Genomic DNA, 19,992 nt, shown 5'->3' with positions numbered 1-19,992 from the left:
AGCTGGGACACAAACCACCAAATGCAAAAACATAATTCAGATCCAGTCGGCATGACTCCCCTCCGGAGGGATTCCCCGATCATTTCTTACAGTTTCTCATCAAGGGGGGGTCTCCTGTCCCCGGTACAAACACACTGCCTGAGGAAGGCTATGTGTATTTTTTTTGTCATTAACCTTTTTCGGACCACTTATTTATTTATTTTGGTGACGATTCGACCTCCATGCTGCTACTCTGTTTCAAACTGCATCCACCAAACAATATGATTTATCTCGACCTCCCCAAAATAACCAAAATCTTTTTAGCTGCTCTGTCGTCATTTCCTGCGATCTTCTCCATGCAGTCAGTCGAAAATGAATGAATGAAAGGGCGTTTCTTTGACTATTTATTGGCAAATATGGGCGTTACGTGAAGCCCGCAAAAGCTGCACCGCATTTCGAGTCGGTTGTGATTTATAAAGGGAAACCGGCCAAGGAAGTGCCGTACGCACTTTCCTCGCCGGTAGGCAATGTTTGGTGAATCGGAAAGTGGCGGAAAATGTATGGACCTATCTTTCGGATTTCTACAACCTTCCCACGTCAATCCTACGCACGGCGTTATACATGAGGCCCCTGGAGAGCACATGTGTTTAAAAAGCAGGAAATAAAAAAAGGAACTCACCTTGTGATAAACCTGCAAGAGAAAAAGCGTTTGAGCTCTATACTGTTTCAGAAATAATCTTTGAGGTGGTTTAGAACAGGATGGCATTTTATCAAAGCCGAATTTTACTTTATCTCCGGTAGAATTCTGATCAGGCATTAGCTCCGCCTCCTCTTTTTTTTTTTTTTAAGCTAAGGACCCAAAATCCTTGTTTCTCTAACAGCGCTGCAAAAGAGGGGTTTGAGCAGTATGAGTCATGGCTACAATGGGTGATCTGTTTGGGATTTTAAGCAAAAATCCTCAGACACGTTTTGTATAGGTATGGCCCTACAATATATGTTTCCAATATAGCATGATAGGTTCACTTTAAATGTCCACTAGACGCAAGAAGGGAAGATTATAAGGTAGCTTTCTTATTGACTGTCAGACTATCCAAGTTTCAGGAGTTTGCTCTACTTTTGTGTATTCTTGCTCTGCTGTTAGTTAGTAGGCTGCTTTTAAAAAACGGTATGATCCGGTATGAGTAGAGATGAAATGCTGCCCCCTATTTCCATGGTGCATTACACATTACTCCTTTAAAGGATGTGGGAGATATTGAAGGATTATTTCAACATTTTGGCAAACAGGCTTACTGTCTTTCTTGCTAAGAGTTAGATGATAAGATTGAAAGGCACACATTTAACTTAAAACTACCTAAATTCGGCGTGGAATAAAAACCGCACTACATTTAAGGTCAGCACAGCGTATTGAGGCATGAAAAGGGCTGATAAATGTTCAACAATTAAACATGCGTGACTTAAAATGACTTCATAGCAGCTACTAGCAGTGTGAGGTATTAGATTACCTTCCAGGAATCTTAAAACCAACAAATAAGCTTTAAAGATGTAATCTATCTCCAACGGAATGAGGGAAGGAGTGCAAAGCTGAACGCCTGCCAGGGACTTTTAAGCAAGTTCCAGTTTAGAAAACATTTTGATAGGATGTTGACATCATGCATGGATAACTCTTTACAAACAGCCGAGAGGAATTTGTTTAATCTCAGGCTGCTGTCAAACAACATATTTTAGCATCACATTAATAAAGATTGGTGAATTATTTGATTGAATTGATGCCCCTATTCTCAAGCTTCCTATAGCTTATTGGGGTGTCCTATTCCATATGTCTCCACCACGTCTCATGATTGTATCTGTATTTTCATTTAACTTGTGAATAAATGAAATGAAACGAAAGTTAATTTCTTGCACATCAGTTATTTTGCATTCCAGTGTGTGAAGCAGCGGGGGTGTGTACGGGCAGAAGAGGTGGGTCTGAGTTTTGTCATTAACCCAACACTAACACGAGTTAATTAAAGTTAGAGTGTAATTCTAAAATATATTCATTTGGACCTCAATCCCATTGTTTTTTCTCTCTATAGTCTGTAAACTGATGACCGATTGGTATTGAGTTAATTTTGGCTCATCAGTTATTTTGCATTCCAGTCTGAGTTTTGTCATTAATCCAAAATTAACATGACAGTAATTTGAGTTTTTAATTAATTCTAATAGCCTATAGATAGATAGATCTAAAGATAAGTACTTTATTGATCCCAATTTGGGAAATGTTTGCAGCAACATAAAGAAACCAGGCAATGTACATAAGAGAAATGAAGACACTAGATATATAATATAATATATAATAATTTGGACTTTACAGGCTGTAAAATGGTCACCGATTGGTAAGTAGGCTACATGTTTGGCTCATCAGTTATTTTGCATTCCAGTCTGTGCAGAAGTGTGTCACCGGGGGTGTGTGGACGCGCACGGGGGGGGGGGGGGGGGTGTGTTCGCGCACAAAGGGGTGGATCACGTGTCAATGAGTTTATGTTCTGTTCTGCCCGTTCTGCCCCGCGTGGAGCCATAAAGGTTCTCTCCACCTGTGCATGCGCTCATCCGAAACCGGTCCAGTCTGATCCGCGAGCCTGCCTCTGATTGGCTGCAGAGAAACGCGCTCTCAGCCCACCCACCGCTCGTTATACTCCCTGCTCTCTCTCTCTTTTTCTCGCATTGAGTCTGGGATCATGGCAGCTACGCACAGCGAGTACCGAGGAGGCTACCTGCGGAGCGACATGGAGGCCGGGCAGCACCGCTTCCACCCGGGATCCGAGCCCACTTACCGGCCGCTGCTCTTCGGGACCCTCGCTGTTATGGGATTGCTTCAAGTGGCCTCCAGCGTGGCGATCCTATTACACCTGACGGGATATCTGCAGGAGGTAGGCTCAACATGACTCGTGTGCTCGGGAGGTTCATTTCCACAACACTTTCAACTCAAACACACACTTTGGTTTGACGCGTAAATATTTATCTGCACACACTGTCAACACTTCTCTGTCCGAGACGCTTTTGCGCAACTTTATAACGCCATAAAGTGCCAGATAAGTTTTCCTGCTCTGTGTAAAGTAGGCGGTGTGAGCTCTTAGAAGTATGCAGAGGTGAAGTACCTACCTGATTAAAAGTAGAAGAACTCAGATCTTGTACTTGAGTAAAAGTAGAAGTACTTGAGTAAAAGTAGAAGTACTCAGGTCTTGTACTTCAGTAAAAGTAGAAGTACTCAGATTTTGTACTTTAGTAAAAGTAGAAGTACTCAGATCTTGTTCTTGAGTAAAAGTAGAAGTAGGCCTACTCAGATCTTGTTCTTGAGTAAAAGTAGAAGTACTCAGATCTTGTTCTTGAGTAAAAGTAGAAGTACTCAGATCTTGTTCTTGAGTAAAAGTAGAAGTACCAGAGTTTAGGAATACTCTGTCACAGCAAAAGTCCTCTATTCAAAATGTTCCTCAAGTAAAAGTAGAAAAGTATTCTCATCAAAATATAGTTAAAGTAGCGACAGTAAAAGTAGTCATTGTTTGATTGGTCCATTTCAGAATAATATATATGATATGTTTTATAATGATTGATCATGAAAGTGTTCTCAAAGCTGGTAAAGGTGCAGCTAGTTTGAATGACTTTGTATACTGCAGGGTAGCTTGTGGATTTAATCCAGGTGGAACTAAAGTCTGATTTAACACTTGATTATATTTCACATCATTCATCCACATCTGTGAAGTAACTAAAGGGATTAAATACATGTAGTGGAGGAAAAGTCCAAAGTAGCATAACATGGAAATACTCAAGTAAAGTACAAGTCTATCAAATTGTCCTTAAGTACAGTATTTGAGTACTTAGTTACTTCCCTCCTCTGGAAGTATGTGTAATAACAAGTGGAGAAAAAAATCGAGCCAGTTCTGCAGTTTTGTGCGCCAAGATTTCCTGCACTCTTGGTGTCTCTTTGAAGGCAGCAGGCACTTAAACGCTGCTGTAAAAACACCCAGACTTCCAGATAACATCTCTAAAAGACACTCTTTACATTTTCCACGCATTAGTTATTTCACAGAGATATTTCCTAGCTGCAGCGTGGTGATAGCATCTCCGTCTGCTGTGCAAAGATGCCTTGCCAAATACAGATCACTTGAGGGCTGCAGTTTCTCTTGTGCATGTTTACACGGCTTATATCTGTAATTTATATGTGTCATAAATTGTAAACCTCTGAGCGTAAGCAAAGCTGTTCTGGAGGAGTCTGGGTTTCATCACGCGGTGAAAGATACTGTCGGAAAACGTCTTGCTTTGTGTCATGCCTCTTGCAGGGCTGCGTGTCTGAGATCTTGTAAAAATAACATTTAGTTTCAGCCGTGATTGTTTTTTTAATACTTTTTGGCGGTTTTGGAGTTGAATAATTGTCGTGTTTCAACAAGCCAGGAGGGCAGACCACATCTCCGCTCTGTCAGGATGCAGAGTTCACCTGGGGAGCATCTCTCTATCTGTGTTTGTGCTTTACATTTCTTTGGCATAAACTGATGTGTGTGGTAGTAGATAGATATGTACCGAGTGTGAGCCGGAGGGAAATCACATTTTAAAAGAGGACGAGTGAAAACCTTGAGAGAAAAACACGTTGTTTAATTCTACGGCTGTATTTTGTGTTTTAACACTTGCATGGATTTATCTGGTTATGTTATTGAAAGGCTTTATTGTCATATGCACAGTAGCTACAGTGTAGTTATGACAAGTCCCAGGCTCCTCCAACAATGCAACATAAATATATTTAAACACATTTTAAAAACAATAAGATTAGTGCAAGAGGAGATGAGTGGGATCCGTCTTTGGTTGGTCAGAGTAAGAACGGACTCTTGGATAACCGCGCAGCATTTTTTTTTACTAAAATCAAAGTCATATGGTAGCACTTTTAGCATGAGTCAGTGTGTCTGTGTGTGTGTGTGTGTGTGTGTGTGTTTGTGTGTGTGTGTGTGTGTTTACTGGAGTTTGGCACTGTACTACTTCATCCCTCAACACCTGTACGACTTCCTGGAGATGCTCAGCGGAGTGTCCGCAGAAGAATGTGCTGACGGGAGCTTTTTTTTAATCATCCATCACGAGCTCTGTGTTGGTGTTTCTGTGCATGCGTGTAATCCGTTTCTTAAATTACTCTGACATGACAGTCCTGGAAATAAGAATCAAATGCCGCAAATCGCTTCGAGTTTCTCATGCTGCAGATTGACTTGTGGAAAATAACGTCACCTCGCACCCCCACAACTTGTCTTCCTGTAAGGTTTACAGAAATATTCCTCCCGCCCACACCTGTTAGGGAGACATCCTCATGACAAATTGAGCTCAAATCGCATAAGTTTGCATTTCAGTGTACACTGACCCCTCTAACCTGCGTTTCTGTGTTTCTGTCTGCAGGTAGATCTGTCCACGGCTCCTCACCGACCCATACAGGTGAGTTTGACCCCTGGTTAACCCCACATGCACACGCACACGCACACACGCACACGCACGCACCGTCCTCTCACACACAGATTGCATTTGAACAGGTTTTATTCCTGCCTGATAACCCCTGAAGCTGAATTTCCACATCAACACTTCTTCTCTGTAAAATGATCTATCAATTATCGGCACTCAGATCTCATTGAAAACAGACTTTCATTGATGGGCTGATTGTGTTTGGCTCGTGACCAAAAGGAAGCTGTGGTGTAACAGAGCTGCCAAAAATAATATCTCCGAGGGCTAACAGTTACTAGATTTAAGCCTCTTTTGAAGCATAGCAGGTATTTCCTGCTGTCGAGGAGGAAGTACAGTGTGTGCAAAAAGAGTTATGTTTAAAAAGAAAAAGACACCCCAGGTGAACGTGGTGCAATGTGCATTCCCTTGTTGATCACTCACATTGATACTTTTTATTCTTCTTATTTGTTTGTTTGAATATGCAAATAAGGAACAATCTTATTAAACATGTGCAAGTTTGCAGGCTTTTTGAGAACATTGCTTGACATATTAGAGTCAACGTTTGTACAGTGAGGTTTGAGATATCTGTTTTTATTACTGGGGAGAGTACTGTCAACAGCCATTTAAAAAAAAAAAAAAAAAAAAAAAAAAAAAAAATTGTTGACAATGAACGATGTATGAACTACCCCCTCTGTATAAACCTTTAGAAAGTAGATGTTAAGATAAGTTTGAATGATGAAATATGCGACTGAGGCGTTATCTAAAGCTAACTTCTGATGGATTTATGACACGCCTGCAGACCCAGGTAGACAACATTAGAAACAAAAACACCCTTATGTGTGTTTTGCATGATTGATCTCCACTTTTCTGTAAGAAGACATATTGAGGAGCTTAATAACTCCAACATGTACCGTTGAATCAAACAATATTTACCCGGTTCCTCGCCTTAAAGTAGCAAAACAAAACAGACTATCATCTGCAACATTGCTCTGACAGAAATCCAGATTTTCCCATGGTTGTGTTTTCCTTCCACACCACAGCTCCTGCAGAGCACCAACCCACAGCTGGTCACACAGGCCGCAGCAGCAAAAACACCTTTTGATATTTTGATATGGGGTCAAGAAGCTTTTTCCTAAAGGAGCTGCTCTCTTCCTGTCACTGAGCGCAGAGTAGTTTACTGCATCAACTATTAATGAGTCACTCTCTGGCGTCGGCGGTCGCAGAGAACTCCTCCAAAAGATCGCAGTGGCATGAGGGAGTTATAAAATATAAATTCTTAATTGTTGAAGTCATGTATTTTCTTTCTTATCCCTTTTTTTGGAAGTCCCCACCAAGTCTTTCTTTGGCAAACTTCTTGGCAACACCGTAGGAACCAGGAAGTAAAACAACACGGAATAAAAGGACTGCTTTGCTCCACTAGTGTTTGGTTTCCCATAACGCTTCAATTTCCTTTGAAATGATGTGTTTGTGTTTGCCCCGGGTATCCCCCGGTGGACTTCTTGCACAAACCACCCAGCCTGCGTTGGACTGAGGCTCTCGTTCTGTCTCATTGTGTCTTTAGCCCCTCGGCCGCGGCTTTACGAGGTGTCAGGGTGACATGTAACGTGTTGTTTTAATCTCCTCCGCTCACAGGTCAGGGGATTTGTGAGCGAGCCGTCCTCCGTGGACAGCTGTCAGCGCTTTGATATGAGACAGGACCTGATCTGTGGTCAGTGTGTGAGAACATCATGAATCACACACTCGGATCTGTATCACAAGAAGCCGGAGATCTGGACACAGATCTGCTCCGGTGGCCTGAGCGTTGTGTGAGGGGAGCTTTTGTTTTAGAGGAGCGCTCCTCACTCAGCACAATGGAAATGTTGACTGATCTGAGTGCAGATCACAGGCCTGCATGCACTGTGGTATTCCAGCATGGGGAAGTAGAGAGGGCAGATCCTGGAGTAAATGCCGTTCGCTGGAAAACTGCAATTTGTGTGGCTGTGTCGAGGTGGGATTGAACCACGGCTTCGAGAGTAAAGCCTTTACGATCCACTGGAATTATGGAAGTAATAATATAAATACACTTCTTGTTTTGCTCTCACAAACAAACCCTAAGCCACAGAGAGCAAGTGAATGAAATGGCGTCTAAACAGAAGAACACTGGTGACACACATAGAAAATAGAAACATAGAATAAAACAAAATAAGACGAATAAAAGCAATTCTAAAAAAGTGAGTTTTTAAAAGATCTGATCTCCTCAGGGAGGTCGCTCCAAAGTAGTAATGTTAGAGTAATAGCCATTGATTCCTAATTGAGCAAAACGTTTTGATGTTTGAACAAAATGTCTGCGTTGAGGAAGCAGTGAATGAAACTTCTTCAGTAGAACAACACTCTGTCACGGCAGTCCTTTCTCTCCGTGCAGCTCGGTGGTTGTCACCGTGCCGCTGTTTAATTCTAGATCAGACTGCAGATCAGAGCGTTGCCAAGCTGCAGCTCCTTCGTCTAAATAATCTCTTCTCGCTGGTGAAAGAGGTATGGCGCGGTCTCGCCACAAATCAAGATAGATCCCACAACGTCGGGTCCTTCTCAATCACCGTGTTTACTCTCGTCTCACTCCAAGACACTGCGCTATACACATGTTTGTGCAGGAAATTGTTTGTGGAAAGAAAGGAGAGTGCTAATCTTAGTCTGAGACGTGCAAATGTGTCTGGATTCTTTTGAGGTTTTGTGAATAAATACTTCACTGTAATATTAGCACAGGTGCACTATTGCAAAACCGTGCTAATTCAGAAGTGTTTGTGCTCCGAGGCGCTGTGTGGGTTTTCTTTAAAAGTGGTGTGGCTCCATCATAATCAACACTTTCAGTTTCCCTGTCTGTGTGTTGTTATAAGTGTTGGCTGAGAGTTAGGGTGACATGACGGTGCAAGGAGATCATGGTTAATTACAGAGAGACCGTAAAACAAGTAAAAACACCTTCAGGATATAATGAAAGCTTCACCAGTGGGCTGTAAATAATGATTTCCCTTGACTGCAATGAACCACATTCGTTTGTATATGTTGCAGAAACATGCACACTTGAATGAAGATGTACTAATCTCTTCATTGTTGTGTGAAAGCCAAACGTAGATGTGTTGTTTGAGGGTTCGATGGTAGATAGCGGCGGCTGGTATTTTAATCTCTTAGTGCAGGAACTGTTTACGTGCTTGGAAACCATGTTTTCCCCGAGTGTGTATGCTCCGTCTTGCCTGAGGATGACAGCCCGGCTCAGACACTGTGTGGCGGCTGAACGCAATCCGGTGCCAAATTTGTGAGAAATGCAATCTATCTGAAAGGTTACACTCACCAGGAGGCCGAGAGCAACCAGGGCTGGAATAAGAAGTGAGCCAAAGAGGACGAATACAACTCTGACCTGCATTAAAGGTCCCCTATCATACTGTTTCTCATCAATATATCACAGGTCTCAGATATATACAGAGCCTGTCTCTGATTGGCTGAAACACCAAACAGATCATTGCAGCATTACCCATAATCCCCTCTGTTTCAGCCCTGTTTCCAAAGTGCTGATTCTCTGTCTGTTACTTTAGATGAAAATAAGGAGCCCCTCCCCACGCCCCTCTGAGAGAGATTTGGTTAAAAAGAACTCAAAGGTGCTCTAGGAGGAGATTCAGGTGATAGGGGGGGGGGGGGGGGGTTACCTTGGTTGGTGATTGGCTAATGGTTACACAAGACAAAACATCGTTATGACATCATAAAGTGGCCAAAATCTGATCAGCTCATTTTCAGACAGGTTTTTATAGAAATGGATCAAAAAGAGAGAGAATCTTTGTTCCTGAAACTTTCAGAGTCTCTTTCCACAGAGGGGACACATGTTGATGTAGAAGAGACATGGAGAAGAGGGGACACATGTTGATGTAGAAGAGACATGGAGAAGAGGGGACACATGTTGATGTAGAAGAGACATGGAGAAGAGGGGACACATGTTGGTGTAGAAGAGACATGGAGAAGAGGGGACACATGTTGATGTAGAAGAGACATGAAGAAGAGGGGACACATGTTGATGTAGAAGAGACATGAAGAAGAGGGGACACCTGTTGATGTAGAAGAGACGTGAAGAACAGGGGACACATGTTGATGTAGAAGAGACATGAAGAAGAGGGGACACATGTTGATGTAGAAGAGACGTGAAGAACAGGGGACACATGTTGATGTAGAAGAGACATGAAGAAGAGGGGACACATGTTGATGTAGAAGAGACATGAAGAACAGGGGACACATGTTGATGTAGAAGAGACATGAAGAAGAGGGGACACATGTTGATGTAGAAGAGACATGAAGAAGAGGGGACACATGTTGATGTAGAAGAGACATGAAGAAGAGGGGACACATGTTGATGTAGAAGAGACATGGAGAAGAGGGGACACATGTTGATCTAGAAGAGACATGGAGAAGAGGGGACACATGTTGATGTAGAAGAGACATGGAGAAGAGGGGACACATGTTGATGTAGAAGAGACATGGAGAAGAGGGGACACATGTTGATGTAGAGGAGACATGGAGAAGAGGGGACACATGTTGATGTAGAAGAGACACGGAGAAGAGGGGACACATGTTGATGTAGAAGAGACATGAAGAAGAGGGGACACATGTTGATGTAGAGGAGACATGAAGAAGAGGGGACACATGTTGATGTAGAAGAGACATGAAGAACAGGGGACACATGTTGATGTAGAAGAGACATGAAGAAGAGGGGACACATGTTGATGTAGAAGAGACACGAAGAAGAGGGGACACATGTTGATGAAGAAGAGACGTGAAGAACAGGGGACACATGTTGATTTAGAAGAGACATGAAGAAGAGGGGACACATGTTGATGTAGAAGAGACATGAAGAACAGGGGACACATGTTGATGTAGAAGAGACATGAAGAAGAGGGGACACATGTTGATGTAGAAGAGACATGAAGAAGAGGGGACACATGTTGATGTAGAAGAGACATGAAGAAGTGGATTTTGCATAATAGATGATCTTTAAAAGAGACAGCCGAACAGAGCTGTGGTGAAACATTTCACACACCATATCGTTGCTCCGAGAAAAAGTCTGTGGAGGGATAATTACTGGTGTGTGTGTGTGTGTGTGTGTGTGTGTGTGTGTGTGTGTGTGTGTGTGTGTGTGTGTGTGTGTGTGTGTGTGTGTGTGTGTGTGTGTGTGTGTGTGTGTGTGTGTGTGTGTGTGTGTGTGTGTGTGTGTGTGTGTGTGTGTGTGTGTGTGTGTGTGTGTGTGTGTGTGTGTGTGTGTGTGTCCTCACACACAGAAAGGCTCTAGTGATGTTTTTTGGCCTCCATGTGTCGATCAGTGTTTGTTAAATTAGGTTGTTTTCTTTCTATGTTTTCTGCAGGAAGTGCAGACGGAGCCGGTGCTGGACGCTCTGAGAGACACGAGGAAAAAAGGACGCTGCAAAAATCCAAAGGAGAGTCTGCCATCAGCGCATCTACCAATCCAAGCACACCAGGAGTTATCCAAGAGTGAGTCCAATTAACATCCTGTAATTAAGGCACTAGAAACACTTACCTGTCAATCGCAATTTAGCCATTTCTGTTTGGGGTTAGCTTTGTTAAAACAGAAGTGGAGTCACGCCTCTCTAAATGAAAACGATTGAATCACACACATTAGTTTTGCAGAGGTTAGTTATTTCTAAATGTTTACAACTATTAACTGCCAGTTGAAGCTTCTATCTATATTTTGCTGACCAGAGTTCCCGTTAGCCGGTAATTACCGGACTATGACCGGTAAAATATGCGGAAGAACGGCAAATCTAAATCTCTCCGGTCAAAATGTCCGGTCCAAATCGTTTCCCCTTAGTAGCGCCACTTATGTGACAGACAAGAAGAGTATGTGACAGACAAGAAGAGTCAATTCTAATGTCTAACACTTAATGAGGAGAAAGAGATCTCCTGTCTGGGTTGATTGTGCGTTGATCTGTTGGTAATGCCTGGGGGTTCCGGCGGGAATGTAAACAAATGCATAATGCTGCGCTATACTTTGCGGCCTCACCCGGTTGCATAGCGACACTTATTGTTTAGGTGTCTTTTAATAAGCAGGTAGTCATATCATAGATAGAACTAGCTTTATCTGATCGATATGGACATAAACGCGAGTGAAGTCTAATCTGACGAGAGAGATCAGCTGCTGCTGACGAGTCGACACGCAGCTCTGCATAATCACATGCAGCGGTGAGCGGACAAAACACACTTCAGGTTAGAATATCACACGTAGCTATTTTAATTACCTCTCAAACTACCGTAACTAGTTATAGATATGTTTAGTTTTACTGTCGGGTCACTCTGGATCCGCGAGCTCTCTGAGACTGGCGGGCTGTCAGGAGAGGGAGAGCGCTGCGTTTATTATTCCCGTGTTATTGTAAGTTACTGTACACTTTTGAATAATGTAGTTACATTGCATTTAGCTGACGCTTTAATCCAAAGCGATTTACAATAAGTGCGTTCGACCAACAAGATACAAACTTGAAGAAAACAGAATCATATAAGTCCATCAGGTTTCATAGAGCTAAAACATTTCAAGTGCTACTCAACTGGCTTTAGATAAACCAGCCCTTAAGTTAATCTTAGTTAATCTACTATAATTAGTTTGTTTAATATTGAATCATATCGATTTGTTTTAAAGCTCAATAAATAACAAAGAAGACCTTTGACCGGCACTTTTCTAATTTTGTCCGGAAGATTTCAACTTTAACGGACATGTTGACCGTTAAAAAACTATTCTAACGGGAACTCTGATTTTGCTGACATATTACTTGTTTAAAAGTAGATTTAAATTAATATAAATATTATTATAAGTATAAAGTCGAAATATCTAACTTAACAATGACAAAAAAGTTCAACTAAAGGACGATATAATGTCCGCTAGTTAGAATATGTGATACTTCCTACTCTAAACTGCATTATTACAAACACATTGTTCCATGTATGCACTTTTATACTTTATTGTATTACTTATAGTAACAGTTTAATAGACCATGTAACCCCTTTATATTTAGGAAGCTTGTGATAGAGAGCTGGGTTTCATTTAAAAAAAAATGACTAAACTAGTGCCAATATTAGTGTACTAAAAGGTTATACAGATACCAATAGAGTTTTTCATCAGTTGTGTAAAATGCCTACTCTACTCCTCCCCATCCACATTCCTTTTACATCTAAACATGATGAAGGGTGTTCAAAATGATAACATATATTAAATAACTGTACAAAAGTGATCAATATAGTAATATTTAGGCTGTGTAATTTGAAATATCTAAGCCAACCTTCTTAATCCAGCTTGTTTGTTATGCATTGTGTTGCCTCATGAAATACACAACGTTCCACTTTCACCACACCTTATTTTTAGTTGCTGCTAAAGTAGTGGATTAATCACGTGGTGCATTAAAGAAAAGAACCCTTATTGTAATTGGCTGCAAAAAGGGGGAATAAAAAGGACTGGAGAAGTTAACAAAGACACTAGAGATATGGAAACAACACCAGTTCAATCAGGAGAGACGGTTTTGATGTAAGAATACATATTTATTGCCAGGAATACACAAATTAATGTAATGGAGTTTTGGCGATTAGGCCCCGTTGTGCAGGAGTATCATTCAGGAGGGGAGAACCGATCCGATGAAACCCCCCGGGGTCTAGACACTGGTGGTGGTGAATGGATGGTTGGGTTCGGTCTGAAGGGGAGGGGCTTAGCTTGACCCTGGTGGTGGTGAATGGATGGTTGGGGTCGGTCTGAAGGGGAGGGGCTTAGCTTGACCCTGGTGGTGGTGAATGGATAGTTGGGTTTCGGTCTGAAGGGGAGGGGCTTAGCTTGACCCTGGTGGTGGTGAATGGATGGTTGGGTTCGGTCTGAAGGGGAGTGGCTTAGCTTGACCCTGGTGGTGGCGAATGGATAGTTTGGTTCGGTCTCAAGGGGAGGGGCTTAGCTTGACCCTGGTGGTGGTGAATGGATGGTTGAGTTCGGTCTGAAGGGGAGTGGCTTAGCTTGACCCTGGATTCAGAGGGACAGGAGGTGAAAAAGGGTAGAGGAGGATTGCGTCGAGTCACCTGAAATGACGGCTGTCAGAGGGTAGGGCAGATTTAAAAAAGGTTAGCGGAGCGCTATGATAGGCTTGTGAGAATAGAGTGAAGTGATTGGTTAAGCTGGAGAGTGATCACTTATTGAGAGGAGAGAGAGCAGTAACATGGAAATAGTAAATTAATGAGTAAAGACGGTTTTCCTGGTTGAACTTGCGCTGAGCTTCATTAGGGCTGCACAGTTAATTAAACATGTCATCGAAATTGTAATGTGAATGCAATATCCAAATTGCAGTAAGCTCAATATTTAGTAAAGTTAGTGTAAGTTATGTATGTATGTATGTATGTATGTATGTATGTATGTATGTATGTATGTATGTATGTATGTATGTATGTATGTATGTATGTATGTATGTATGTATGTATGTATATAAATATTGTATTGTGGAGCTGCAGAGAAGTCCCGGCCTACAAAACGTATTCTCCAGACTTAATAAAAACGTATTGTTGGGAACAGATCCTCTTAAATATTTACACCACAATTATAATGATCATTCCCTTTAATCACACTGTATCATCAATTGCAACATCACATCATTTGTATTAGTTATTTTACCTTAGTAACACAGCCCTTTATTTTATTAATAATAATAATAATAATAATACATCTTCATTTGTTTAGCAATGTTCATATACAGGGGGCAATGCAAAAAAAGAAGTGTGAAAAATATTAAAAGACTGTTTGAAGGGGGGATGTCGCTTATTAAAGGGGACCTATCATGCAAAATGCACTTGTTGATGTCTTTTCAACATGTCCAGATTTGCGTGCGATATAGACATGTTTTTTTTATATATCTGAGACCCATAATATATGCCTAAAAATAGCATGATAGGAAACCTTTAAAAAAAGCTTGTCCATTAAAATGTCCCCTTAGTTAGCCTCACGAATAAGTGATAGACCTTACACATGAGAAGATTAACCAAAGTTTGCTCTTCTCTCCGTCTAGAAGGCGAGCCCAAAGCCGTCACCATCGACTGGGACGAGCTGCACGGATACCGCAACAAGATGGGCTACCAGAAGGGCAAGCTGCTGGTGGAGGAGGCGGGTTTCTACTACATCTACGCCAAAACCTGCTTCCGTTACTACAACCTTGAGCTGGAGGACGGCAGCCAGGTGGACGTCAGCAACCGGCAGCTCATCCAGTACGTGTACCACGAGAAGATCAAACAGAACAGCAAGTCAGCGCTTCTGATGAAGACGGGCAGCACCATGCGCTGGAACATCACCAGCTATAACATGTACTGCGCCCAGCAAGGAAGAGGGGTTCGTCTGGAGGACGGGGACGCTTTGTACGTGACCGTGTCCAACGCCTGGGTGCTGGACCCCGAGGGAGAAGGGACGTATTTCGGAGCGATAAAGTTAGGTAATTGAGAGTTAAAAGACGAGAGGAGCGGACATGCTACTGAACATTTGCCAAAGAACCACTGTTAGTGATTTATAAGTGTTGATAAAAAGTGTCTTGTTGTTTTTGTACTTCACCAAATAGCCTTGGAGCACTCGATGAGAAAAGACATGGAAATGGTTCAGTCCCCGACACACAGCTCTTAAATTCATCTAAAATAGCACTGGACTCTTTTTTTTAAATTAAGTATTGTGACATTTCAATACATTTCAGCTCAGATTACGACTTAAGCACTGATGTGTTTATGGACTAACTAAACAAACCACAAGGGAGAAACTTGGGAAGTCGGTTTGCTGGCGAGACGCAAAGTGAGGAAGGATTTATCAATGTTGGAGAAAATGTCCGGTAGAAACACGGAGCATCTGCTTGTACTTAGCGGATTAGAACAGAATCAAAACAACAGGTTTGCACACGGCACTGATCATAAACGTCTTCCTCAAGAGTTCTGTACGTGTGAACGAGGAAGTAGTTAGTCTCTGATCGGAGTAACCATCACAACAGGGGATATATCCAGAGGTGGAAAAAGTATTCAGAGTCTTTACTGGGGTACTAATACCACTCAAAAGTACTGCAACGACAACGGTACTCAAGCAAAAGTATTTAATACTACTCTAAAAATACTCAATATGAGGCAAAAGTACTGCATCAACAACGGTACTTAAGCAAAAGTATTGAATACTACTCTAAAAATACTCAATTTGAATTAAAGTACTGCATTGACAATGGTACTTAAGCAAAAGTATTTAATACTACTCTAAAAATACTCAATTTGAATTAAAGTACTGCATCAACAATGGTACTTAAGCAAAAGTATTTAATACTACTCTAAAAATACTCAATATGAGGCAAAAGTACTGCATCAACAATGGTACTTAAGCAAAAGTATTTAATACTACTCTAAAAATACTCGATTTGAATTAAAGTACTGCATTGACAATGGTACTTAAGCAAAAGTATTTAATAGCACTCTAAAAATACTCAATTTGAAGTAAAAGTACTGCATCAACAATGGTACTCAAGCAAAAGTATTTAATAGCACTCTAAAAATACTCGATTTGAATTAAAGTACTGCATTGACAATGGTACTTAAGCAAAAGTATTTAATACTACTCTAGAAATACTCAATTTGAATTAAAGTACTGCATCAACAATGGTACTTAAGCAAAAGTATTTAATACTACTCTAAAAATACTCAATTTGAATTAAAGTACTGCATCAACAATGGTACTTAAGCAAAAGTATTTAATACTACTCTAAAAATACTCAATTTGAAGTAAAAGTACTGCATCAACAATGGTACTTAAGCAAAAGTATTTAATACTACTCTAAAAATACTCAATTTGAAGTAAAAGTACTGCATCAACAATGGTACTTAAGCAAAAGTATTTAATAGCACTCTAAAAATACTCTATTTGAATTAAAGTACTGCATTGACAATGGTACTTAAGCAAAAGTATTTAATAGCACTCTAAAAATACTCTATTTGAATTAAAGTACTGCATTGACAATGGTACTTAAGCAAAAGTATTTAATACTACTCTAAAAATACTCAATTTGAATTAAAGTACTGCATCAACAATGGTACTTAAGCAAAAGTATTTAATACTACTCTAAAAATACTCAATTTGAATTAAAGTACTGCATCAACAACGGTACTCAAGCAAAAGTATTTAATACTACTCTAAAAATACTCAATTTGAATTAAAGTACTGCATTGACAATGGTACTCAAGCAAAAGTATTTAATACTACTCTAAAAATACTCAATTTGAATTAAAGTACTGCATTTACAATGGTACTCAAGCAAAAGTATTTAAGTATGATAAGGAAGATGTGCTTCAAGTACTTGTTGCAGAAAAAACTCATTAAATATTGAAGAACTTTAAAGCAGAAGCAGTAAATCTTCACAGTTAAGAATCTGCCGATTCATTTTGTGTTAACCCACTCGTGCTAGTTACCTAAAAGTAATGTTGGATGGTTTAACACCGAAACATCTTATTTTAAGAGCTTTTCCTAATTATTGTGTGTCAAAATCTACAAGTAAAAAGTACAATATTGGCTTCCAAAATGTAGTATATTAGAAGAATAGGTAAAGTACAAGTACCTCAGAAGTAATCTTAAGAACAGTACTTGAGTGAAAGTACTTAGTTACTTTCCACCACTGGTTATATCACCCTGAGACCACCTTTCATAGTTTAATCATCTATAGAACATTCACTGTTTTTTAGGAACAGATTTGTTTTGCTCCAAAAAGTGATTTTCTCTCCACTTCTCGGTCTAAAGAGTGGCCTGCTTGATTGAAGGCAATTACACGACAATGTCATTTTGAACTAAGGAGGAAACGACATGTGTTTGTTATGTTAATGACGATTGAAAAAAGAAAAAGGGATGCAGATAGCTGGCCTGTCTGACCATCAATGACATGAATAGACTGTTGTCTTCTTAAACTAGAGGAGCCAAATTGACTTTGGTTCATCTTTTAACTTAAATTTTGTTTTTCATTTGGCTCTTCACCGAGGTAAATGGGAATATGCACTAAATATTTATTTATTAGCTATAGAAGTACAGAGACGGGTCATTGTTAAAATGACCTCTCGTCTGTTTGACATCCATTACGCAGCACTTAGAGGAAATAGTAGACACGCTTTTTGTTATTAAAACACAGGGGCTTCATTTTAAATTCCATATTTATGTATCTTGATTTTTTTTTTGACAATTCTGTGTGCACTTGCCTAGCCAAAAGCAATATGGACATCATGTTTCTTCTACAAGATTGTAGCATACCTGTAAAATCTTCATCTGATTTCCATTCAATGTTTTTTTTTTTATTTATGTAATGTATGTTTTAATAAAAAAAATACTTTTGTAACAGCGTTTCCTGTGTTTTGACGATACCGTTTTGACTGAACGGGCCACCCTGAGTGTGATGTGTTTGTGATGATGATGATCTGTACAGTCTTTAATTCAACACCAGTATGTCATCACAGAGATAGATTGTATAGAAAAGCCGCCCACTGCTAACTCACAGCAGACTTTTGGAACGCCATCATGCAGAATAAACAGACTGCATGATGGGAATAACTAGCTTTAGGGAGATTAACGGTAACAGGAGAAAGTAATCGGGATACAAGTTACAGTTGTAGCTGGATTACAGTGTTACTAAAAACCTAAAACGAGCATATTTAGTTTGTTGTGAAAGGATCAGATGTAATGTATTCTTTGTTAGCTGTCCTGTAGCTGCCAGCATATTGAAAACAGAAATGTTGAGTACCCCAAAGTTTTATGTTGGAAATGTATGGTCCCCAGCACATAGAAACTGCCGGATGCTAACTTGTACAATTAGCATGCAGACAATAGCTAAAAATGGCTAATCCGATTTGGACAATTTCAGAGTGGTTTTGGAGGTATCTTGAGGATGCTGAATCCATTTCTGATATGTTTGTGTGAGGTTGTGCACGCGTCTCAAACAAGCCTAGTTTGTTTAGAAATTGCGGCGCAACTTGGTGGGCGGTACCCTGGAAAGAAATCTCTGCGTGAGAAATACAAGGTGTGGCGTGTGAGCGTGTGAATGTAGTGAAATGCGTGTGTCTCTGAGAGCTCTGCTTTTCTATTGTCTGCATAGGCTATAATGCTAATTAACGCAACCTATGCTAATTGTGCAAATTGCCCAACATATGCAAGTTCTCCTCCGGCAGTTTCTATTTGCTGGGAATCCGTATTATACATTTATATCATAACACTTTGGGGTACGCCAACTGCCTGAATCTGCTTTATGGTTTTCACTTTCTTTGGTTAATTTGTTCTTCTTTTAAAGTCACTAGCTAAACCTATATGTTCATAAAATACTGTGTGAGCTTAGCTGTGTGTGTTAAACTAAAGCGGAGCATTTTCAGTCAGCTCAGATTTGATTTCTGCTTTTGTTGGAGGCTGAATACGTCAAATGAAAGGCAGGTTTTTCAGAAAGTTATCAGGTTACATTACTTTGTTGTATCCCGTTTGGATTACTGATTTTTTCACAGGTAAGGTATTTCATTGATAACCTTCCTGACCCTGGGAACACACAGATCATTTCCTCACTCTGCTGTAATGCATGTGAGTCGTTTTGATCATTGTGGTGGCGGGTCTACCATGAAGCCCCATAGCGCGTGTTAGAGGAGTTTAAAGACCACACAATTCCTCTATTGTCTGTGTTTGGGCGTTCACACGTCTGAGCCGGGACCTCACACAGCTGAAGATCATTGTTACGAGCTGTAATCTGAGCTTTGTGGAGAAAAACTTGGCTGAGGTGCAAGAGGAGCTGATTTGTTTTTGATCAGTGTTGGAAGGTATCTATATACCGTCAAATTCCTTCACTCAAGGAATGAACTTAAAGAGGGTTTCCCCTTTCCTATAGTGTTTCCTCTTTAAATTAGAGACACTACATACTGATATACACCTGAACATCAGCAGGAGAGGACTCTTTAAAGTAGAGACACTACATACTGATATACACCTGAACATCAGCAGGAGAGGACTCTTTAAAGTAGAGACACTACACACTGATATACACCTGACCATCAGCAGGAGAGGACTCTTTAAAGTAGAGACACTACATACTGATATACACCTGAACATCAGCAGGAGAGGACTCTTTAAAGTAGAGACACTACATACTGATATACACCTGAACATCAGCAGGAGAGGACTCTTTAAAGTAGAGACACTACATACTGATATACACCTGAACATCAGCAGGAGAGGACTCTTTAAAGTAGAGACACTACATACTGATATACACCTGAACATCAGCAGGAGAGGACTCTTTAAAGTAGAGACACTACATACTGATATACACCTGAACATCAGCAGGAGAGAACTCTTTAAAGTAGAGACACTACATACTGATATACACCTGAACATCAGCAGGAGAGGACTCTTTAAAGTAGAGACACTACATACTGATATACACCTGAACATCAGCAGGAGAGGACTCTTTAAAGTAGAGACACTACATACTGATATACACCTGAACATCTGCAGGAGAGGACTCTTTAAAGTAGAGACACTACATACTGATATAC

General features: G+C 40.6%; 1 protein-coding gene across 1 annotated transcript; it reads left to right on the top strand.

The window, feature by feature from the left end:
* Positions 1-2,554: 2,554 nt before the first annotated feature.
* On the top strand, positions 2,555-17,801 carry tnfsf11 (TNF superfamily member 11). The gene is made up of 4 exons (XM_079663849.1): positions 2,555-2,885; positions 5,386-5,421; positions 10,800-10,926; positions 14,478-17,801. The coding sequence occupies exons 1-4, from the start codon at positions 2,694-2,696 to the stop codon at positions 14,900-14,902; spliced, it is 780 nt and encodes a 259-aa protein (XP_079519975.1). The 5' UTR covers positions 2,555-2,693; the 3' UTR covers positions 14,903-17,801.
* The last annotated feature ends 2,191 nt before the right edge of the window (positions 17,802-19,992 follow it).

Source organism: Notothenia rossii, assembly GCF_949606895.1.
Source record: "Notothenia rossii genome assembly, chromosome: 2".
Taxonomy (NCBI): domain Eukaryota; kingdom Metazoa; phylum Chordata; class Actinopteri; order Perciformes; family Nototheniidae; genus Notothenia; species Notothenia rossii.
This window is presented reverse-complemented; position numbering and strand designations above follow the sequence as displayed.

What these genes read in the sequence shown, in the direction of transcription:
- tnfsf11 (XM_079663849.1), top strand. Translation starts at nt 2,694, where the DNA reads ATGGCAGCTACGCACAGCGAGTACCGAGGAGGCTACCTGCGGAGCGAC. An exon ending in CTCCTCACCGACCCATACAG is followed by an intron (nt 5,422 to 10,799) that starts GTGAGTTTGACC and finishes TGTTTTCTGCAG; the next exon opens with GAAGTGCAGACGGAGCCGGT. An exon ending in ACACCAGGAGTTATCCAAGA is followed by an intron (nt 10,927 to 14,477) that starts GTGAGTCCAATT and finishes CTCTCCGTCTAG; the next exon opens with AAGGCGAGCCCAAAGCCGTC.